Source organism: Anopheles merus, chromosome 2L (genome assembly GCF_017562075.2).
Source record: "Anopheles merus strain MAF chromosome 2L, AmerM5.1, whole genome shotgun sequence".
Classification (NCBI taxonomy): Eukaryota; Metazoa; Arthropoda; class Insecta; order Diptera; family Culicidae; genus Anopheles; species Anopheles merus.
The window spans coordinates 27747558-27764379 of NC_054083.1; the positions used below are offsets into that span (position 1 = coordinate 27747558).

The 16822-nt window shown below is 41.9% G+C and overlaps 4 protein-coding genes across 9 annotated transcripts in view; 3 read left to right on the top strand and 1 right to left on the bottom strand.

Annotated features, from left to right (window-relative positions):
• Positions 1–4474: 4474 nt before the first annotated feature.
• The window catches only part of LOC121594926 (zinc finger protein 624-like), a 28550-nt gene continuing 16202 nt past the window's right edge, over positions 4475–16822 (bottom strand). Inside the window, exons 1-3 of one of the 3 annotated variants that reach the window (XM_041918768.1) lie at positions 9036–9058; positions 6105–6394; positions 4475–6046 (exon numbers count right to left, since the gene is read on the bottom strand). In XM_041918768.1, the coding sequence (XP_041774702.1) occupies positions 4826–6046; positions 6105–6212 (1329 nt within the window). In that variant the 5' untranslated portion in view covers positions 6213–6394; positions 9036–9058 and the 3' untranslated portion in view covers positions 4475–4825. Of the gene's footprint in view, positions 6047–6104; positions 6395–7523; positions 7605–9035; positions 9059–16822 lie in introns of those variants that run through there. The other 2 variants (XM_041918767.1, XM_041918766.1) reach the window with 2 other exon arrangements.
• LOC121594925 lies at positions 6632–8985 on the top strand. The gene is made up of 2 exons (XM_041918765.1): positions 6632–7074; positions 7134–8985. The coding sequence occupies exons 1-2, from the start codon at positions 6862–6864 to the stop codon at positions 8778–8780; spliced, it is 1860 nt and encodes a 619-aa protein (XP_041774699.1). The 5' UTR covers positions 6632–6861; the 3' UTR covers positions 8781–8985.
• Positions 10470–13246, top strand: LOC121594922. Of its 3 annotated transcripts, XM_041918757.1 has the most exons (4): positions 10487–10523; positions 10591–10622; positions 10684–10994; positions 11054–13246. In XM_041918757.1, exons 3-4 carry the CDS (start codon positions 10758–10760, stop codon positions 13205–13207), a joined length of 2391 nt encoding a protein of 796 aa, XP_041774691.1. In that variant the 5' UTR covers positions 10487–10523; positions 10591–10622; positions 10684–10757; the 3' UTR covers positions 13208–13246. The 3 variants fall into 3 exon arrangements, with proteins under 3 accessions (XP_041774690.1, XP_041774691.1, XP_041774689.1); XM_041918756.1 differs by lacking the exon at positions 10591–10622 and having other exon boundaries at positions 10470–10523; XM_041918755.1 differs by lacking the exon at positions 10591–10622 and having other exon boundaries at positions 10508–10590.
• Positions 14174–16480, top strand: LOC121594930. 2 transcript variants are annotated; one of them, XM_041918775.1, is made up of 3 exons: positions 14174–14204; positions 14278–14526; positions 14586–16480. In XM_041918775.1, exons 2-3 carry the CDS (start codon positions 14290–14292, stop codon positions 15246–15248), a joined length of 900 nt encoding a protein of 299 aa, XP_041774709.1. In that variant the 5' UTR covers positions 14174–14204; positions 14278–14289; the 3' UTR covers positions 15249–16480. The 2 variants fall into 2 exon arrangements, with proteins under 2 accessions (XP_041774709.1, XP_041774708.1); XM_041918774.1 differs by having other exon boundaries at positions 14183–14526.

Below are 16822 nucleotides of genomic sequence, written 5' to 3' on the forward strand. Positions count from 1 at the left end.
TTATCATATACTGCCAATTAAAATGGTTTTGTTTTCAATTTTTAATTTTCCCCTTTGCGCGTCATGCGATCTCTTCTTTAAGCTTTTCCTGCCTGAACCATGCCCAACATAGCATGCGTCGGAACGGCAGCAAAGGTCAAGATCATGGCATGCTCAAACCCTGCCCCTCATCGCGACCATTGGTGATGCGCGTGTGGTGTGGTTGAAAGTGAAAGAAAACAGCCGCCCGGCCCCGGAGCCCAGGCCCGGTCCCGGCCATGATGATCGCGTACCATCCGTTCGTCTTTTCTTTATTGTTTGCTCCGTTCGCGGGAGTCTGCGTGTGTTCTTCACCCTTTTTAATATGCGGAAGTCTTTGTCGATCAGAACGCGATCGCACAGCAAGAAGGTATAAGGACAGGCTGCGAAACGGAAGGTGTAAAGGTACATCTCCCGCGATCGCGATCCTCCCAACATAGCTGCGATTATGATAATGCAGGCGGTGGTCTTGTTTTTTTTTTTTTGTATGCTCCCGAAGGTGCCGTAACAAGTATTGTAATTTGCATGGTGGTACAGTAGCAAGATGCGTTGATAACCCTTGAAGGTGAAAATAGCACATGGATTGAGATTAGAAATGTTTTTATTAGAAGCATTAAATCAACCATTCAAACGGATGCTTAATTGAACGTGTACTACTCTTTTTATCCATCTAAATAAGGTTGTAAATATAATATCGGCATTAAAAGTGCTCAATCTTGTGAATGTAAGGGTTAACTCGACGATGCACTGCTCAAGAAACGGAGAGGAAGTGCGAAAGCGTGACAATTAATTAAAGCCCTTCGGGATAGTTCTTCTTAAAGCACGGGGCGGATTCTTCTGGTGCTGCTGGTGTAACGCACAGAAAACGGTCGTCAAAAGACAACCCAGCTAAAGAGGCTATACGCACGATTCCGATGACCATTGGATATGTACAAATGGTGTAATATTTCCAACTGAAAAATAGTTCGGGCTCGGGCAGCGGGCAGTGTGCATGTGTAATGAAACCGCGGTGGTTGCATGAATGGCGCAAATATTTCATACATGCCAGTGTGTGCCACGTTCCGCTCGGGACTGCAATTGCATGTACGTTAATAACTTATCCAACACAAATAAGAAATGGCTGTCGCTTTGGATGAAAAAAAACAGGCTGCCTGCGTTCATAAGGTTCGCTTCATTACAAGTGTTGAAGTCTTTTAATTTACAAAGCGTCTTAATGTATTTTAAAACGAACAACTATGGAGCCACCTTTCCAAGTTGATTTTACTACTGTTTTTGCTCGATGTAAAGTGAATTTCTGAAAATAATTAATTAGCGTAAGTGATGTCTAATTGACACGAACATGAGCTGTCGTCACGTTTCACTATTGGCGCTAATTTGGCCGGATTGAACAGAATTGAACTAAAATTTGTATTTTCAATTCTTTCTTTTACTCCTGCTTGTATCACTAATCCAGTTTCAGCATTCTCTTCACATCCCAAGGTCACAAAGGAGTAAGCAAGCAAACAACAAGAACAAACCTGAACTAGAGATGTGTATATTTAAAAGTTTGTGGTTTTCCAATGCTCTGCCATTCCTGGCTGCTCTCCTTTACTAGCAGAATAATTCTTTACATCGCAAACGTATTAAATTACGCTGATCGTGCAGAAAGATCGTTGTAGAAGAAACATTCCATCCAATCGGTTCGTCTTAATTAATTTATACGTCACTGAGCACGCGTAGCGAATGTATTGAACGCTCGATCGTAACGTTAACGTTGGTGATCTTTCACTATCGATAAACGCTTGAGAGGAATATAAAACCATGAGTCACGATAAATCATGAAATTCTATCCCATGCAGTGCATATCGACCGATCAATGTGGTGATCGATGTTAGCTAAATAAAATTATTGGTTCGAAAGATTTAATTTGATTCGATCCTGTTAACCTTTACTTTAAGCAGGAGGGTTTCACTCGTTTTACGAGCATATTAAAACTCACCATGAAGCCCTTCATTATTTTAAGCGCTGCTATCATGCATGAAACTCAGGGTCTCCGGGGAATTAAAAAAAAAAACAGCCAACATAAACAAAAGTATTAACGATTACCTTGAAATTGTCAAACATTTCGCGTGCGCAAGGAAAGAGTCTGCTCTATTTAGCGGGACGATAAAAGAACAAGTACCACGTTCAACGCGCATCACGCGCCTGGTTCCTGCCCGTTCGGCCGGACAACAATCACTTCCCCCTTTTCGGTGCGGGTTTGGTTCGGGCGTCGACCGTGCACACCCAATCCCTCCACCCCCCCCCCTTCCCTCAAAATGCATACCATTTCTAGAGATGTAAAATGTCACCCCGTATCGCAGTTTGGAGCGATTTTGCCGCGACAGGTTGGTTGAATTCGCCAACGAATTGCTAAGGGGTAGGGAGCAACAGGTACTCGAAGTCACAAGGTGGTTGATATTTACCCGTTATGGAAGTTATGGCTTATCGGGCGATAATTTAGTTGCAAATGTGTGCGAAAAACCGTTCCACTTAAGAGTGATCCGTTCTTTAACCAATTTGTTTACTGCTTTACGGCATCAACAGTACGGTTGGGAGCAGATTGTAGATCATAAATGCTTAAACCACCACCCTCAACGGTGGGGGGTCAAAAACGGCTTAATTTGTTCTGCATATGTTATTCCCGTTTCTTTATGGAAGAAAACAAAGGACAATCCTATTTCTCTACTGTTTGGGGAAATTTATACCATAGAATTGTTTTTTTCTTTTAAGGACAAAGAAAACAAACTATGCAAAACGGCAATAATTGCAGCATCCAGCAACAATCCTTGAACTAGAAACCGGTCTCAATGCATCATTTCAGATCATTAATTTTCTGTATGTTCATCGGTCCCCGTTTTCCCCACTGTTTCTACAATGCAACAGTTATGATGAATGGTTTTCAATACCCTTTATCGATGGAAGAATCGATCTGGATAAATGTAGTCCAAACATGTTCCTTGGACAAAGACGTTTAAGCTTCCTTGTTAATATGTTCGAACCAATCGATGGGTGAGTTTGAAGTGAATCTTTTAGTGCACAAATACAGGCTCGGACCTTTGGGGCAAAATGTACGCGTTTCTCCTGATTTCTAATAAAAAAAACGCGTTTTAGTGGCGAAAAAAGTTGTTAGCACAAACTAAAATATAGTGCATTATACTCTTTACAGCTATGCAGTTCTATATGTACGGAAACGCGAAATCAAAAATGTTCTAAACTATGGGACACTGGGGCAAAATGCATTCAGTAGGATCGAGGTAAAGTGCATCAGTTAGAAGACAAACTAAAATGAGTTTTGTTATAGTAGGCATTGATTCGTTTTTCACGTGGTATTAGTGCGTTTTGATCCGTTGCTATGGTGCATTTTACCCTAGCATAGGTGCTTTCACTTTGCTTAAACCAGATAAAAATCGTTCTAAAATTTATTTGTTCAGAAAATGATATATTCGTGGTTATTTCAGCAAAAAATAGGCAAAAATTCCTTTACGTTCCTTACATCATTACCACCTGAAAGAATTTGCCCATTCAACAATTGCTGGCACAGTTAACTTCATTGATACAAATTAATCAGCTTTCCTTAAGTGGTGCATATCACCACAGGAACCCCTATATAAAAGGGTGCGCACAAAGGTAACGTATTTTAAGAAACAACACAATTGCAAGGGATGCATCGAGAGAAACTAATTCAAAACCCATACCGGTACTTGAAATGCAGCACTTTACCATACTCGATTGAAGAAGAACGATAACTGCAGTTGCCTAGCTGCAATGATTGCTTAATTTGTTCCATGAATGCCCTCCTCAGGAAATTATCATGAAAACATCGAACATCCAACCATCAACTAAAGTTATCTTTGACAATCAGTCCGATTGAGTTTAGGAAAATGGCTGATGTTCTCGAACGCTTGTCGATCTTATAACATTTATAGAACCTATACTAATCCTGGAACTGGATTATGAAGTCCTGGAACTGGATTCCATATAGTTACTGGAATAGTCCATACCAGTCCTGGAACTGATTCTGAATCCATATCAATCCTGTTACAGGTTTTTGAAGCTATACTATTACTGGAACTGATCCCAAACTCATGCCGGTTCTGGAACTGATACTTATTTCATATCAGCCCTGTAACTATTTCTGAACCCATACGGATCCTTGCACTGCTTCTGTAAGCATACTGGATGTACAACTGATCCTAGGACATATCAATCCTGCAAATTGCTCCCAAAATCCATGCCTTTCCTGAAACTGTTCCAGAAATCTCTCAGTCATGGAATGGTTCGCCTGGTCCAGGTAACAGATACAGTATCTACTCCGATCCGGCCGAAAAATTCGGTGTGGATATTCTGCACACAAATTTAGTGTGATTTTTTGAAAAATTATGTAGCCTATAGGTAGAGTGACAATTATGCCCATAACAAAATAAAGTGTTGTGAAAAAGGATACAACTAATGTAACATGTATAATATCGATTTTATCGTGGCTAGATTTCATAGGTTACAGTTCAGATTTAAAATTCTTTAAACGAAGGTCGCGATCATTCGGAATATGAGCAAAATGAAATACATGTGTAGTAATGCTTTCTTTTCTTAAATGATTAGGAACATCATACCGGGTTTTGATGATTGATTTTGTGTAGTGATTTTTTCCTACGGTTCCATATATACAATGCATCGGATTGGTTCGTTACTAAGTTCTTGGAGACAGTGGTGAATGCAGCGTTGCCTTTGGAAGCAAATAAAACGGTGATAGAGTTGTTTCAGGCACGTCATCCGGCACCGGTTGGTGCTAATTTTCCGTTACCGTAACATCCACTTCCGAAAGGTTGTTTGGGAAATCGTTAAAATCATCCGAACATTCTTCTGCTTTCAGCAATTTCAAATGGTTTTCAACGTGCGCGAAACTGGCCCTTACCTTACAAACCGGGCAAATCTGCTGCTTGTGCATTCTCCTGTAATGCAGCGTTAGCTGTAGCTCGTTTGCAAACTTTTTCTTACACTCCGTGCAATGGTACAGCTTCTTGTTTGGTCCATCGCTGTTTGGACGATGCTTTGCTATATGCGGCTTGATACGGTCTGTGCGACAGGTTTTGCCACATATTGGACAATCAACCGTCCGGTGAAGCCGCTGATGCTTCGCTAGCTGTACCTTATCCAAGAATTTTTCCTCACAATTACTGCACTTGTACCACTTGGGGCAGTGGAAGTGGATATGTTTCGTTTTAACTTTGGCGGTGCTGCCAGCCTCATCCGAATCTTCCATCTCGTTTTGCCGGGCATCGGGCAAAGCTAGGCGCTGCATCCGATCGTGGTTGAGATGATCGTGCAGCTGTGCTTCGGTATCGAATAGTTCCAGACAATTGTTGCACCGAATCTCTTGACTCGCTACCAACAGCTTGTAGTGTGGATGCTTCCTGGCACAGTGGTCCTTTATTTTATCTACCCGCAACAGCCGACTACACACCGGACACTCTTGCTTCTGATGCACACGCATGTGTTTGGTGAGCTGTGCTTTGGTGGCATGTTTCAGATCGCACTCCAGGCAGATGTACGGCAGATCGGGACGGCTGAGGGATGGCGAATCCGTGGCACATTTGATGTCACGCGATCGCAAGCGTTTCGTGAAAAAGTTTGTTGTCGTATCGCTTTCTTCTGGCGTATTTTTACTCTCTATGTTTTTAATATGTTGTGCGGGGAGCTGTACCCTTGAATCGTCCACGTACGGTGGATCATCAGCCGTGTTGCTGGATGAAAGCTTCCAGGATTTATCCGTACTGCTCTCCTCATCGAGATATTCTTCCATATCAGCATCGTTGCAATCATTCTCCTCATCACAATTACCTATCGGTTCGAGTTTCGTGATTGTAATTGATGATTTTGATGCAACGTTGCATTCCCGTTCGAGGTAAGATTGAGTATTCTGCACTTCCAGGATGTAGTTGTAGAACTTACGTACCGTGACGGAACATTCGGTGCAGACATACTTTGGTAGCACTTCTTTGTAGACTATCTGTAATTAAAACAAGCATTAGCCATCGCACATGCCAAGAGTGGACGATGCAACTTACTGGGAAGCAGAAAACGGCATCCATCATCTCGCGAAATTCGTCTTGCGGTAGAACTGTGATACATTTTTGCTTCACTTCTTTCAGACACAATCGACATTTCTCCTCCATGGTGGCTAGTTTGTCCAGTTTCTTCCTTCTGTAGCAAACGTATTAAACACAGAAGCAGATCACCGGCGAAATTCACGTAGCACGTGTAGCGCAGCAAAGAAATGTAAACAAAGTGCTCGATTACAGCACTTGACTCCATATGGTTCCCTTCCCTCTTTCCTGTCTCCTTTTGCCTCATACTTCTGCGTACGGCAAACGAAGAGAAAGAATAGAAAGATTCAAGAGAGAGAGAGAGAGAGAGAGAGAAAGAGAGAGAGAGAGAGAGAGAGAGAGAGAGAGAGAGAGAGAGAGAAAGAAGAGCATTAGCCATCGCACATGCCAAGAGTGGACGATGCAACTTATAGCGGTAGCTACCAAGGGGTCAGATTGTTCTTTGGGCAACTGCTCGAATGGGGCACAACAGAACTGTCAATCGTGTGATCAAAACAGAATTTACCAATAGGCGCGAGAAGGTAAACAAATTCGATTCGGTTTGGTTTTTTGTCCATTATTTGTTTTAATTTCCACAAAATTTGGCTGGGAGTACAAGAAGACATTATTGAAGCAACATTGATAAACGAGGACACCTAGTACTCGACTCCAGAAAGTTCCAGAACAGGACAACAATTCTACGAAATATGTTATATTTTACACCCTTGTCTTGAGGCAAATGACACGCGAAATGAGTGGCAAAAGTATAATTTATCTTGATAAAAATGTTCCACCGCCTCTTGCTCCTTTGTCTAATTGTCACGCTCGAGCCATTCCGACGAGCCACATTGCGAATTGTAGGCTTTGCCTTGGTACTGAATTTGGGAACAGATGTACAACCATTATTGACGAGCCGTTAATCACCATGATGAAGCAGGTGTTTCCCATCGTGGTAAGTAGGATGATGCTTTTGTCACGATTTGATTGGTGCAATAATCATTTTCATTTCAGATTGTGAACCAGATAGGGCTACCGATGAATGTGTGCACCGAATGCGTAAAGACGGTGGAGGCATTTTACATGTTCAGCAGTCAGGTGTTGGCCAATCAGAACAAACTGTCAGAAACCTTACCTAATAACCTACGACCGGAACAAAATAATGACGGTGTGGAGTGTAGAGAAAATCCGGTCCCGACCCAAGAGGCACAAGAAAACGTCCCACGCGAGAAACCTGAGGAACCGGAGGTTCCGATTGATTCTGATTTGTTGATAAAAATAGAAAAGGAAGATGAAGAGCGAGGTGAACAATCTGACCCACTGTCAACTGCCGAAGATTGTGGGATTGTGTTCGAAGTAATCGATGAAATACCGGGCATCAAGCTGGAAGAAGAGGCAACTTACCCAATGGAAATAATATCTCATGCCGAGAACGATCCACAATCGATGAAGAAAACAACAAACCCGCTTGAGATAAAATCTGATACCGATATAGACCCACTACTGAAGGAGACAACAGCAAACTCAATCGTGGTAAAACCAGACGCTGGGATAGAGTTACAATTGGAAGTGAAGGATGAAATTGAGATCGATCCGCCAGCTGAAGGAATAGAAGACAGTGAAGATCAACCGCGTGATCCTCTTTCCAGACCACAGCCCAAGAAACGACGTAAAAAATCAGGACCGTCTCGAGTGATTCATTACTGTCCAACGCACGATTACTCGATCAAACTGAAGCAAATGAAGAGTGTATCAGACCTAAATGAATTTAATCAACGGCTAGAAGACGAAACGTTCATGAAGCAGGTGATCAATTACTTGCAGATCAAAACAGGAGAAACTAGGGCGGATCACCTGATGAATAAATCGTTGGACCTTCTATTTAACCGACAATTCCTTACACAGTGCGGCTGGCAAGGGCGCAAAAGTGTATCGCTTCCTGGGTATAGGAAAATTCTAGAACTGTTTAGTAGGTTGGGCGCGACGTACGGAGTAAACTTACCAGGATGCAAAGTGCGTGACTATTTTACCCTTAAATGCAAAAATGCAAAGCGACGAGCTAATCAGAAAATGTTAGAAAAGGTTGTCGATGAACAGCAAAGTGAATCAGAGGATGAACGCACAGAACAAACTGGTGGTATACTGCCAGCTTCCTTCGCTGGCGAACAGCCTCACAAGCGACGTATACCGGATGGGTCAGTGCGAGTAGTTCCGCTTTGTTTAGCACACAATGGCTGCACGTTCAATCTGAAGCAGGTTAGCAGCGAGGCAGAGCTAGACGAATTTAATCGTCGACTACGAAACGAGGAATATATGAAGCAGGTGATAAACTACTTGCAGTTCGAGACGGGTGAAGAGCGGTCGGATCACTTGATGAATAAATCGCTGGACATTCTTTTCAATAGAAAATTCCTGGCAACCTGTACCTGGCGAGGGATTAACGGAAAAATACCTTTTGTGGTGTATTCGAAAGTTCAAGAGTTGTTCGGCTGGCTGGGTGCGAAAGATGGGAAGCGATTATTGGGATGCACAGTTCGGGATTATTTTAATCTTAAACTGAAGAATGCAAAGCGACGAGCCATGCTAAGAGTACAAAGCCATGAAATAACGGGTATAGGTATAGGTACAACATTAGAAACAGAACATAGTTGTTGTAAATGAAGTGAGTTAAAAAAGAAAACCGGAACAACACTAAATGCCCGCGAAACTGTACTACAGCTAGTTGTCGAGATATGGCTCAACATTTGACTACCGTATGCTATGCGTCGATGAAGAGATCTATGGCAAATCACAAAGATTATTCGTGCTATACTTTGTATGAAAATAAATGATAGAAATACAGCCAGTGCGTTGTAATTGAAAACAAGTTTGTTGTTAATTTTTTTTTATATACACAGCCAGCAACAGGTTACTTACTTACTTATCCGGCGCTACAACCGCTTTGCGGTCTTGGCCTGCCTCAGGAGTGTCCGAAACCGCTCACGGTCTCGCGCCTTCGTCTGCCAGTCCGTTATCCCGGCCTTAATGGCGGACGCCTCCACGGCATCTTGCCACCTCAATTTGGGCCTACCACACCTCCTCTGTCCTTGTGGACGGCCTAAAAAGACAGAGGCAACAGGTTACTGTATGTTTTTTTTCTGACTGTTCCATAGCCATATGCCATACGCCATTGAATATCTCTACCTGATGGATTTTAAGAGAAGTAGCTGAAAGAAGCCTTAGTGGAAGTTGTACGTATTGGCTATTAAATATCTCTACCTAATGCTTACTCAATGAAAAGATTACTACGAGTCACTGAACATTTAACTTCTTTTATAGAACGGGAAAATATTGTAGACTATAGAAATTAAGCTTTAGCATTCGAGCACCATTCGAGCAGCACAACAGCTGACAAAATCATAAAAGGCACGTTTGGTGGCGAATATTTGCACTTCTATCGCCAATAAAAGTGAGTTTCCTCAACACAATTCATTTGGGAATTTGAAAATGTAAATTATATGAACATATAAGCATTAATACGTTTTTCTCTTACATGAATGAGCTTGACTTTCAGTGTCTTATTGATTACCCCGTAGCAGGATAGTTAGTTCTACGTATGGGAGCATGTTTCATTCGAGGCTTAAACCCATGACGGGCATGTCGTTAAGTCGTACGAGTGAACGACTGTACCACGAGGCCAAAGATGTTTTCCGTTTGAAAATCACAAACAACATTTAAAAGTGTATATGTATATACAGTAGGTGACCGCTAACTGCAAGGTAAACATACTCCAGTTAGCGAACATTAGCTGGCATCGCGAAAGAAATGGTTTAAAATTAACAGTCGTTAAAAATTAACCATAGTCGTTAAAAATTGCAACCCGAATCCGCGTAAGTCGAGAACCGTGTAACTCGGGAATAGACTGTATAGTAATTCGTGTGATGGCGTACATTAATAGGAAACGTCGGCAAAAGAGCCTAAATTTGTATGAAACATGGACATTTGCGATGGTTTTTCTCTTCATGAAATCCGGATATTTCGTGTTTTGACGTTTGAGTGTTTTTTTTTAACTGAGAATTACTCCAGTTAGCGAGCCTCCAGTTAAAAATCACCTATTCTACTCACCTATTCTACTTACTATTAGTAGCAATATTGGGGCTACTGCCTACAATCTTCTTAAAATATATTTTATCAAACGTTGTGATTTCAACAGCATGTTTAAATACAGAAATACACAGCACTTTGTTGCACCTGTGAAAAGATTACAAACAAATATTCGTATAATCCAGCAACGAGCGGATGGCAAAAACATCTCGAAAAGGATTCACAAAAAAGTTGATTTGACAGAAATTTTCGAGCAGTAAGTGTGCCGTGGAAACAAGGCTAATGTGTGATCAAAACAAACCCAACTAATTCGATGGCGAGGTAAACAACAAATTTACGTTTGTTTTAATTATTTGCTTAACGCGGTTTATCATTTTGATACTTTTAGGTGAATAAGTTGTATAATCATAACAATGAATTGTAGGGTAGAGTAAGGTTTTATGCAAGAGCGAGCGATAATAATTACCAAAAACTTTTCCAGCCTAACTACGTGAATTCCCAACAAGGACAAACAAAAACAACATTTTGGTCCTCTGATTGCAGTTGGTACACTAGATGAGTGGTACTAGTAGCGTTCCGGTTGGTGGACTTGTCCCGCCACCCCTTGTGCCTTTGCCTAATTGTCACGCACGAGCGAAACAGGTACAGGCACGCCTGTTCAACGAGATCCCCATTCCCACGAGCTACATAGCTAACTGCCGGCTCTGCTTGGGTACCCAATTTGGAAACAGATGTACAACCATTATTGACGAGCCGTTAATCACCATGATGAAGCAGGTGTTTCCCATCGTGGTAAGTAGGATGATGCTTTTGTCACGGTTTGATTGGTGCAATAATCATTTTCATTTTAGATAGCGAACCAGATAGGGCTACCGATGAATGTGTGCACCGAATGCGTAAAGACGGTGGAGACATTTTACATGTTCAGCAGTCAGGTGTTGGCCAATCAGAACAAGTTGTTGGCAACCTTGCCGGATGTAATACGTCCGGTACAAAATAATGATGGTGTGGAATGTAGAGAAAATCCGGTCTCGACACAAGAACCACAAGAGAACGTTCTCCGTGAGGAACCGGAGGCTCCGATTGATACGGATTTGTTGATAAAAATAGAAAAAGACGATGAACAAGAAGGTTCCGACCCACTAGCAACTACTGAAGATATTGTATTCGATGTCATCGACGAAATTCCCGATTTAAAGCTAGAAGAAGAGGCAATTGATCTATTCGAGCTAAACTCTAATGCTGGGATGGACCCACTATTGAAGGAAACAACAAACCCACTCGAGATAAATCCTGATGCTGGGATCAACTTACAACTGGAGGTTAAGGAAGAAATGTTAACAGATCCGTCACCTGATAGTGTCGCAGATAGCGAAACACTGGCGCAAGATTCACTTGTCAAGGTAAAACCGAAGAAACAATCTAAACGGAATGTACCTCCAGGATCCAGAGTGTTCAATCGTCCACTTAATTTTTGTCCAGTGCATAGTATCTGGTTTGAACTCAATCAAATAAGCAGCGAACCAGAGCTAATAGAACTGAACCGACGATTAAAAGATCATGTATTTATGCAGCAGCTGATAAACTGTTTGCAACATACAACGGAAGAATCAATTTCGGTTCACTTGATGAATAAATCGTTCGACATTCTGTTTGACGTAGATTTCCTTGCATCCTGTGGCTGGCGCAATGTGGAGGGAAAAATACCTCTGCAACACCATTCCAAAATTCATGAGCTGTTCAATAGGTTGGGTGTACCCGAAGGACAAAAAATGGCAGCGTATAAAATTCAGAGATACTTTGTCGTGAAAATACAACTTGCAAGACGACGAGCTCAAGAATCATTAGATGAATTGTCATCAGAGGACCAAGCGCAGGCGATCCTATGCAATTTGGTACCTACAAGTGGAAAAGAAAACGCCCTACAAGCTCAAGATTTTACTTCCACACACCGATTGAAAAAACGACGTAAAATGTATCCATCGGTCCAAGAAGTTCTTATTCATCCTAAGCGTAACTGTTGTTCGCTGAAACTCAAGCAAATTAGAAGCCTTCCAGTGCTCATCGAGTTTAATCGTCGACTAGAAGATGAAGAGTTCATGAAGCAAGTCATAAAGTATTTGCAGTACGAGGCGAAAGAACCAAGGCCGGATCTCCTCATGAATAAATCGTTGGACATGCTGGTAGATAGGCATTTCTTAGCAACCTGCCTCTGGCGTGGAGATGCTCAAAACTCCTTGAAACAACATTCAAAGATTTTGGAGCTGTTTAGTAGATTAGGTGCTTCGGAAGGAACGAAACTGCCAGGATTTAAAGTTGGTGCTTATTTCCAACTTCGACTTAGCTATGTAAAGCGAAGAGAAAAGTTTTACAATACATCGAGCGGAACAACGGATGAAGCAAATTCTAACAGTGATACAGAACTGCAAGAAGAGGACATTTTGCGCGATAGCATAGGTGATACACCGTGTACAAGTGTAGAAGAAAGTGTAGAACAAGCTCAAGAGACAAATTTCAAAGATCAACTGAAGAAACGTAATCTCAAAGGACCGATGCGCTTTGTTCGATTCAATTCGGGTGCAACTTGCTGCAAGCTCGATATCAAACAAATTACCAGCGAACCAGAGATGGCAGAGCTTAATCGTCGACTGGGAGACGAAGAATACATGAAGCAGATCGTCAGTTACATACAGTTTGAAACTGGAGAATCAAGGCCAGATCCGCTGATGAAAAAAACGCTTGACATTCTGTTTGATAGACGTTTCTTTGTCGGCGTAAGTTGGTCCGGAAAATGTAATAAAATAGCTTTAGAACATTATTTAAACATCCTCGAATTGTTTAAAAGGTTAGGTGCGTCAAATGGTGTGAACGCATCATCAGAACAAATAGAAAGGTTTTTTAATACTAAATTTAGACACGCAAAGCGACGAGCGACTTCAAAGACAGTCAACAGTGCGTCGGCTGCGGAAGCCATGCAACAGGAAACAGGAAATCGTAGTGATTGATGGGAAAAGTAAATAAAATAAAATAAACCATATAAATGTGTAAAAGCCGTCAAGTTCATTTCAACAGCGCTTGAAAGTTGTTTTTTCTACTGCTAAACAACGACGACCGGCCGGTCTCGTAGTACAGTCGTCAACTCGAACGACTTAACAACATTTCCGCCATGAGTACAAGCCCCGCATGGTACGAGCCCATATACGTAGGACTGACTATCCTGCTATTGGCTATCAATAAGTCACTGAAAGCCTAGCAGTGCGGCCTACTCAACGTTAATTTATGTTTACTGCGTTTAAGTTCAGGTCCATAATTTTGTATAACTTTTATGTAATACCGCTTCGAGAGGGCCACATAAGGCCCGTTGAATTTAACAAATAAACATCAAATATCAAACCCTCCAGTGCTTAAGGCTGGCCTTGACCGACAAAGGTTGTTGTGCCAAAGAAGAACATGTAACGACGATATATTCTTCGGTCCTAAAGGAAGGTACTTGTCCAAAATAGGTTTCCAAAATTGGACATGGCACAACATTGGCAAATCTATTTTAGCTACAACGTTATTTAGTTGGAGGTAAACTGTGGAATAAAATAGTATTTGAGCGATGGGAACGTACAGAAGATGATTTCGGTCGAGTCCGGCGATTTGTTCGATTCCTGATGAGTTCGTTCAAGTCCGGATCTGAAGTCCGAGCCAACCACGCCCACCACTCACTTAAATTATTTTTTTTTTCTTAAATATTCCTCTACACATACGGACTCTTCAGACTGGACCATTCATCACCACTCCCACCCAGTCGAAAAAACCAGGATCTCTCCGAATCTGATTCCGAGTCAGTCCGGAATCACATTCGACTCCGGGAACGATGAGTATTTGCCCATCATTACTGTTCAGCGGCTAACAACTGCTGAATTCCATCCTGCACCATTCGAGTTCCTTTCGAGCAGTTTCCCTCCCAAATGCCAAATGTGGAATCAAAACAAACTCAATCAAATTGATGGCAGGGTAAACACTAATTCCACATTTGTTTTAATTATGAATAATAGACAAAAGACATAAGAGATCACTTTGATTGCAGTTGGTTCACAAGATGAGTGGTACTAGTAGCGTTCCGGCTAGTGTATTAGTTCCGCCACTCCTTGTGCCTATGCCTGATTGTCACGACCAAATGAATCAAGTACAACAACGTCTGGTCAACGAGATCCCCATTCCCACGAGCTACATAGCTAACTGCCGGCTCTGCTTGGGTACCCAATTTGGAAACAGATGTACAACCATTATTGACGAGCCGTTAATCTCCATGATGAAGCAGGTGTTTCCCATCGTGGTAAGTAGGATGATGCTTTTGTCACGGTTTGATTGGTTAAATGATCATTTTAATTTCAGATAGCGAACCAGATAGGGCTACCGATGAATGTGTGCACCGAATGCGTAAAGACGGTGGAGACATTTTACATGTTCAGCAGTCAGGTGTTGACCAATCAGAACAAGCTGTTGGCAACGTTGCCGGATGTAATACGTCCGGTACAAAATAATGATGGTATGGAATGTAGAGAAAATCCGGTCCCAATCCAAGCTCCACAAGAGAACGTTCTCCGTGAGGAACCGGAGGCTCCGATTGATACGGATTTGTTGATAAAAATAGAAAAAGACGATGAACAAGAAGGTTCCGACCCACTAGCAACTACTGAAGATATTGTATTCGATGTCATCGACGAAATTCCCGATTTAAAGCTAGAAGAAGAGGCAATTGATCTATTCGAGCTAAACTCTAATGCTGGGATGGACCCACTATTGAAGGAAACAACAAACCCACTCGAGATAAATCCTGATGCTGGGATCAACTTACAATTGGAGGTTAAGGAAGAAATGTTAATAGACCTGCCGTCTGATAACGTCGAAGAAAGCGAAACACTGGCGCAAGATTCACTTGTCAAGGTAAAACCGAAGAAACAATCTAAACGGAATGTACCTCCAGGATCCAGAGTGTTCAATCGTCCACTTAATTTTGTCCAGTGCATAGTATCTGGTTTGAACTCAAGCAAATAAGCAGCGAACCAGAGCTAATAGAACTGAACCGACGATTAAAAGATCATGTATTTATGCAGCAGCTGATAAACTGCTTGCGACATATAACGGAAGAATCAATTTCGGTTCACTTGATGAATAAATCGTTCGACATTCTGTTTGACCTGGATTTCCTTGCATCCTGTGGCTGGCGCGATCGGGAGGGAAAAATATCTCTGCAACACCATTCGAAAATTCATGAGCTGTTCAATAGGTTGGGTGTACCGGAAGGACAAAAAATGGCAGCGTATAAAATTCAGAGATACTTTACCCTGAAAATTCAACTCGCAAGACGACGAGCTCAAGAATCATTAGAAGGCGAATTCCAGAACGATGAATTGCCATCAGAAGACCAAGTGCAGGCGATCCTACGCAATCTGGTACCTAAAAGTGGAGAAGATAACGCCATACAAGCTGAAGATTCTGCTTCCACACACCGATCGAAGAAACGTCGTAGAATGTATCCATCGGTGCGAGAAGTTCTTATACAGCCACTAAGTCATTGTTGTTCGCTCAAACTCAAGCAAATTAGAAGCTTTCCAGAGCTCACTTCGTTCAATCGTCGACTAGAAGATGAACATTTCACCAAGCAAGTCATAAAGTATTTGCAGTACGAGGCGAAAGAACCAAGGCCGGATCTCCTTATGAATAAATCGTTGGACATGTTGGTAGATAGGCATTTCTTTGCAACCTGCAACTGGCGTGGAGATGTTCGAAACTCTTTGAAGCAACATTCAAAGTTTCTGGAGCTGTTTAGTAGATTAGGTGCTTCGGAAGGAACGAAACTGCCAGGATTTAAAGTTGGTGCTTATTTCCAACTTCGACTTAGCTTTGTAAAACGACGAGCAAAGTTTTACAATCTATCAAGCGGAACAATGGATGAAGCCAATTCTAACAGTGATACAGAACTGCAAGTAGAAGACATTTTGCGCGATGGCAAAGATGGTCCATCGTGTACAAGTGTAGAAGAAAGTGTAGAACAACCTCAGGATCCAAATTTCAAAGATCAGCTGAAGAAACGTAATCTCAAAGCACCGATGCGCTTTGTTCGATTCAATTCGGGTGCAACTTGCTGCAAGCTCGATATCAAACAAATTACCAGCGCACCAGAGATAACAGAGCTCAACCAGAGACTGGGAGACGAAGAGTACATGAAGCAGATCATCAGTTACATACAGTTTGAAACTGGAGAATCAAGGCCAGATCTGCTGATGAAAAAACGCTTGACATTTTGTTTGATAAACATTTCTTTACCGGCGTAAGTTGGTTGGGAAGAAATGGTAAAATAGCTTTAGAACCTAATTTAAACATTCTTGAACTGTTTAAAAGGTTAGGTGCGTCAAAAGGTGTAAACGCATCGTCAGAACAAATAAAAAGGTTTTTTATTATTAAATTTCGGAACGCAAAGCGACGACTGACTTCAACGACAGTCAGCAGTGCGTCGGCGGCGGAAGCCATGGAACATGAAACAGGGAATCGTAGTGATTGATGGGAAGAGTAAATAAAAGCAATAAAATCATATAAATGTGAAAAAGCCGTGAAGTTAATTGCAACAG

Excerpts from the sequence above, each read along its gene's own strand:
- LOC121594925 (XM_041918765.1), top strand. The coding sequence starts at position 6,862 with ATGACACGCGAAATGAGTGGCAAAAGTATAATTTATCTTGATAAAAAT. Across the intron at positions 7,075-7,133 it reads AGCAGGTGTTTCCCATCGTG|ATTGTGAACCAGATAGGGCT; the intron begins GTAAGTAGGATG and ends TTTTCATTTCAG.
- LOC121594922 (XM_041918756.1), top strand. The coding sequence starts at position 10,758 with ATGAGTGGTACTAGTAGCGTTCCGGTTGGTGGACTTGTCCCGCCACCC. Across the intron at positions 10,995-11,053 it reads AGCAGGTGTTTCCCATCGTG|ATAGCGAACCAGATAGGGCT; the intron begins GTAAGTAGGATG and ends TTTTCATTTTAG.
- LOC121594930 (XM_041918775.1), top strand. The coding sequence starts at position 14,290 with ATGAGTGGTACTAGTAGCGTTCCGGCTAGTGTATTAGTTCCGCCACTC. Across the intron at positions 14,527-14,585 it reads AGCAGGTGTTTCCCATCGTG|ATAGCGAACCAGATAGGGCT; the intron begins GTAAGTAGGATG and ends TTTTAATTTCAG.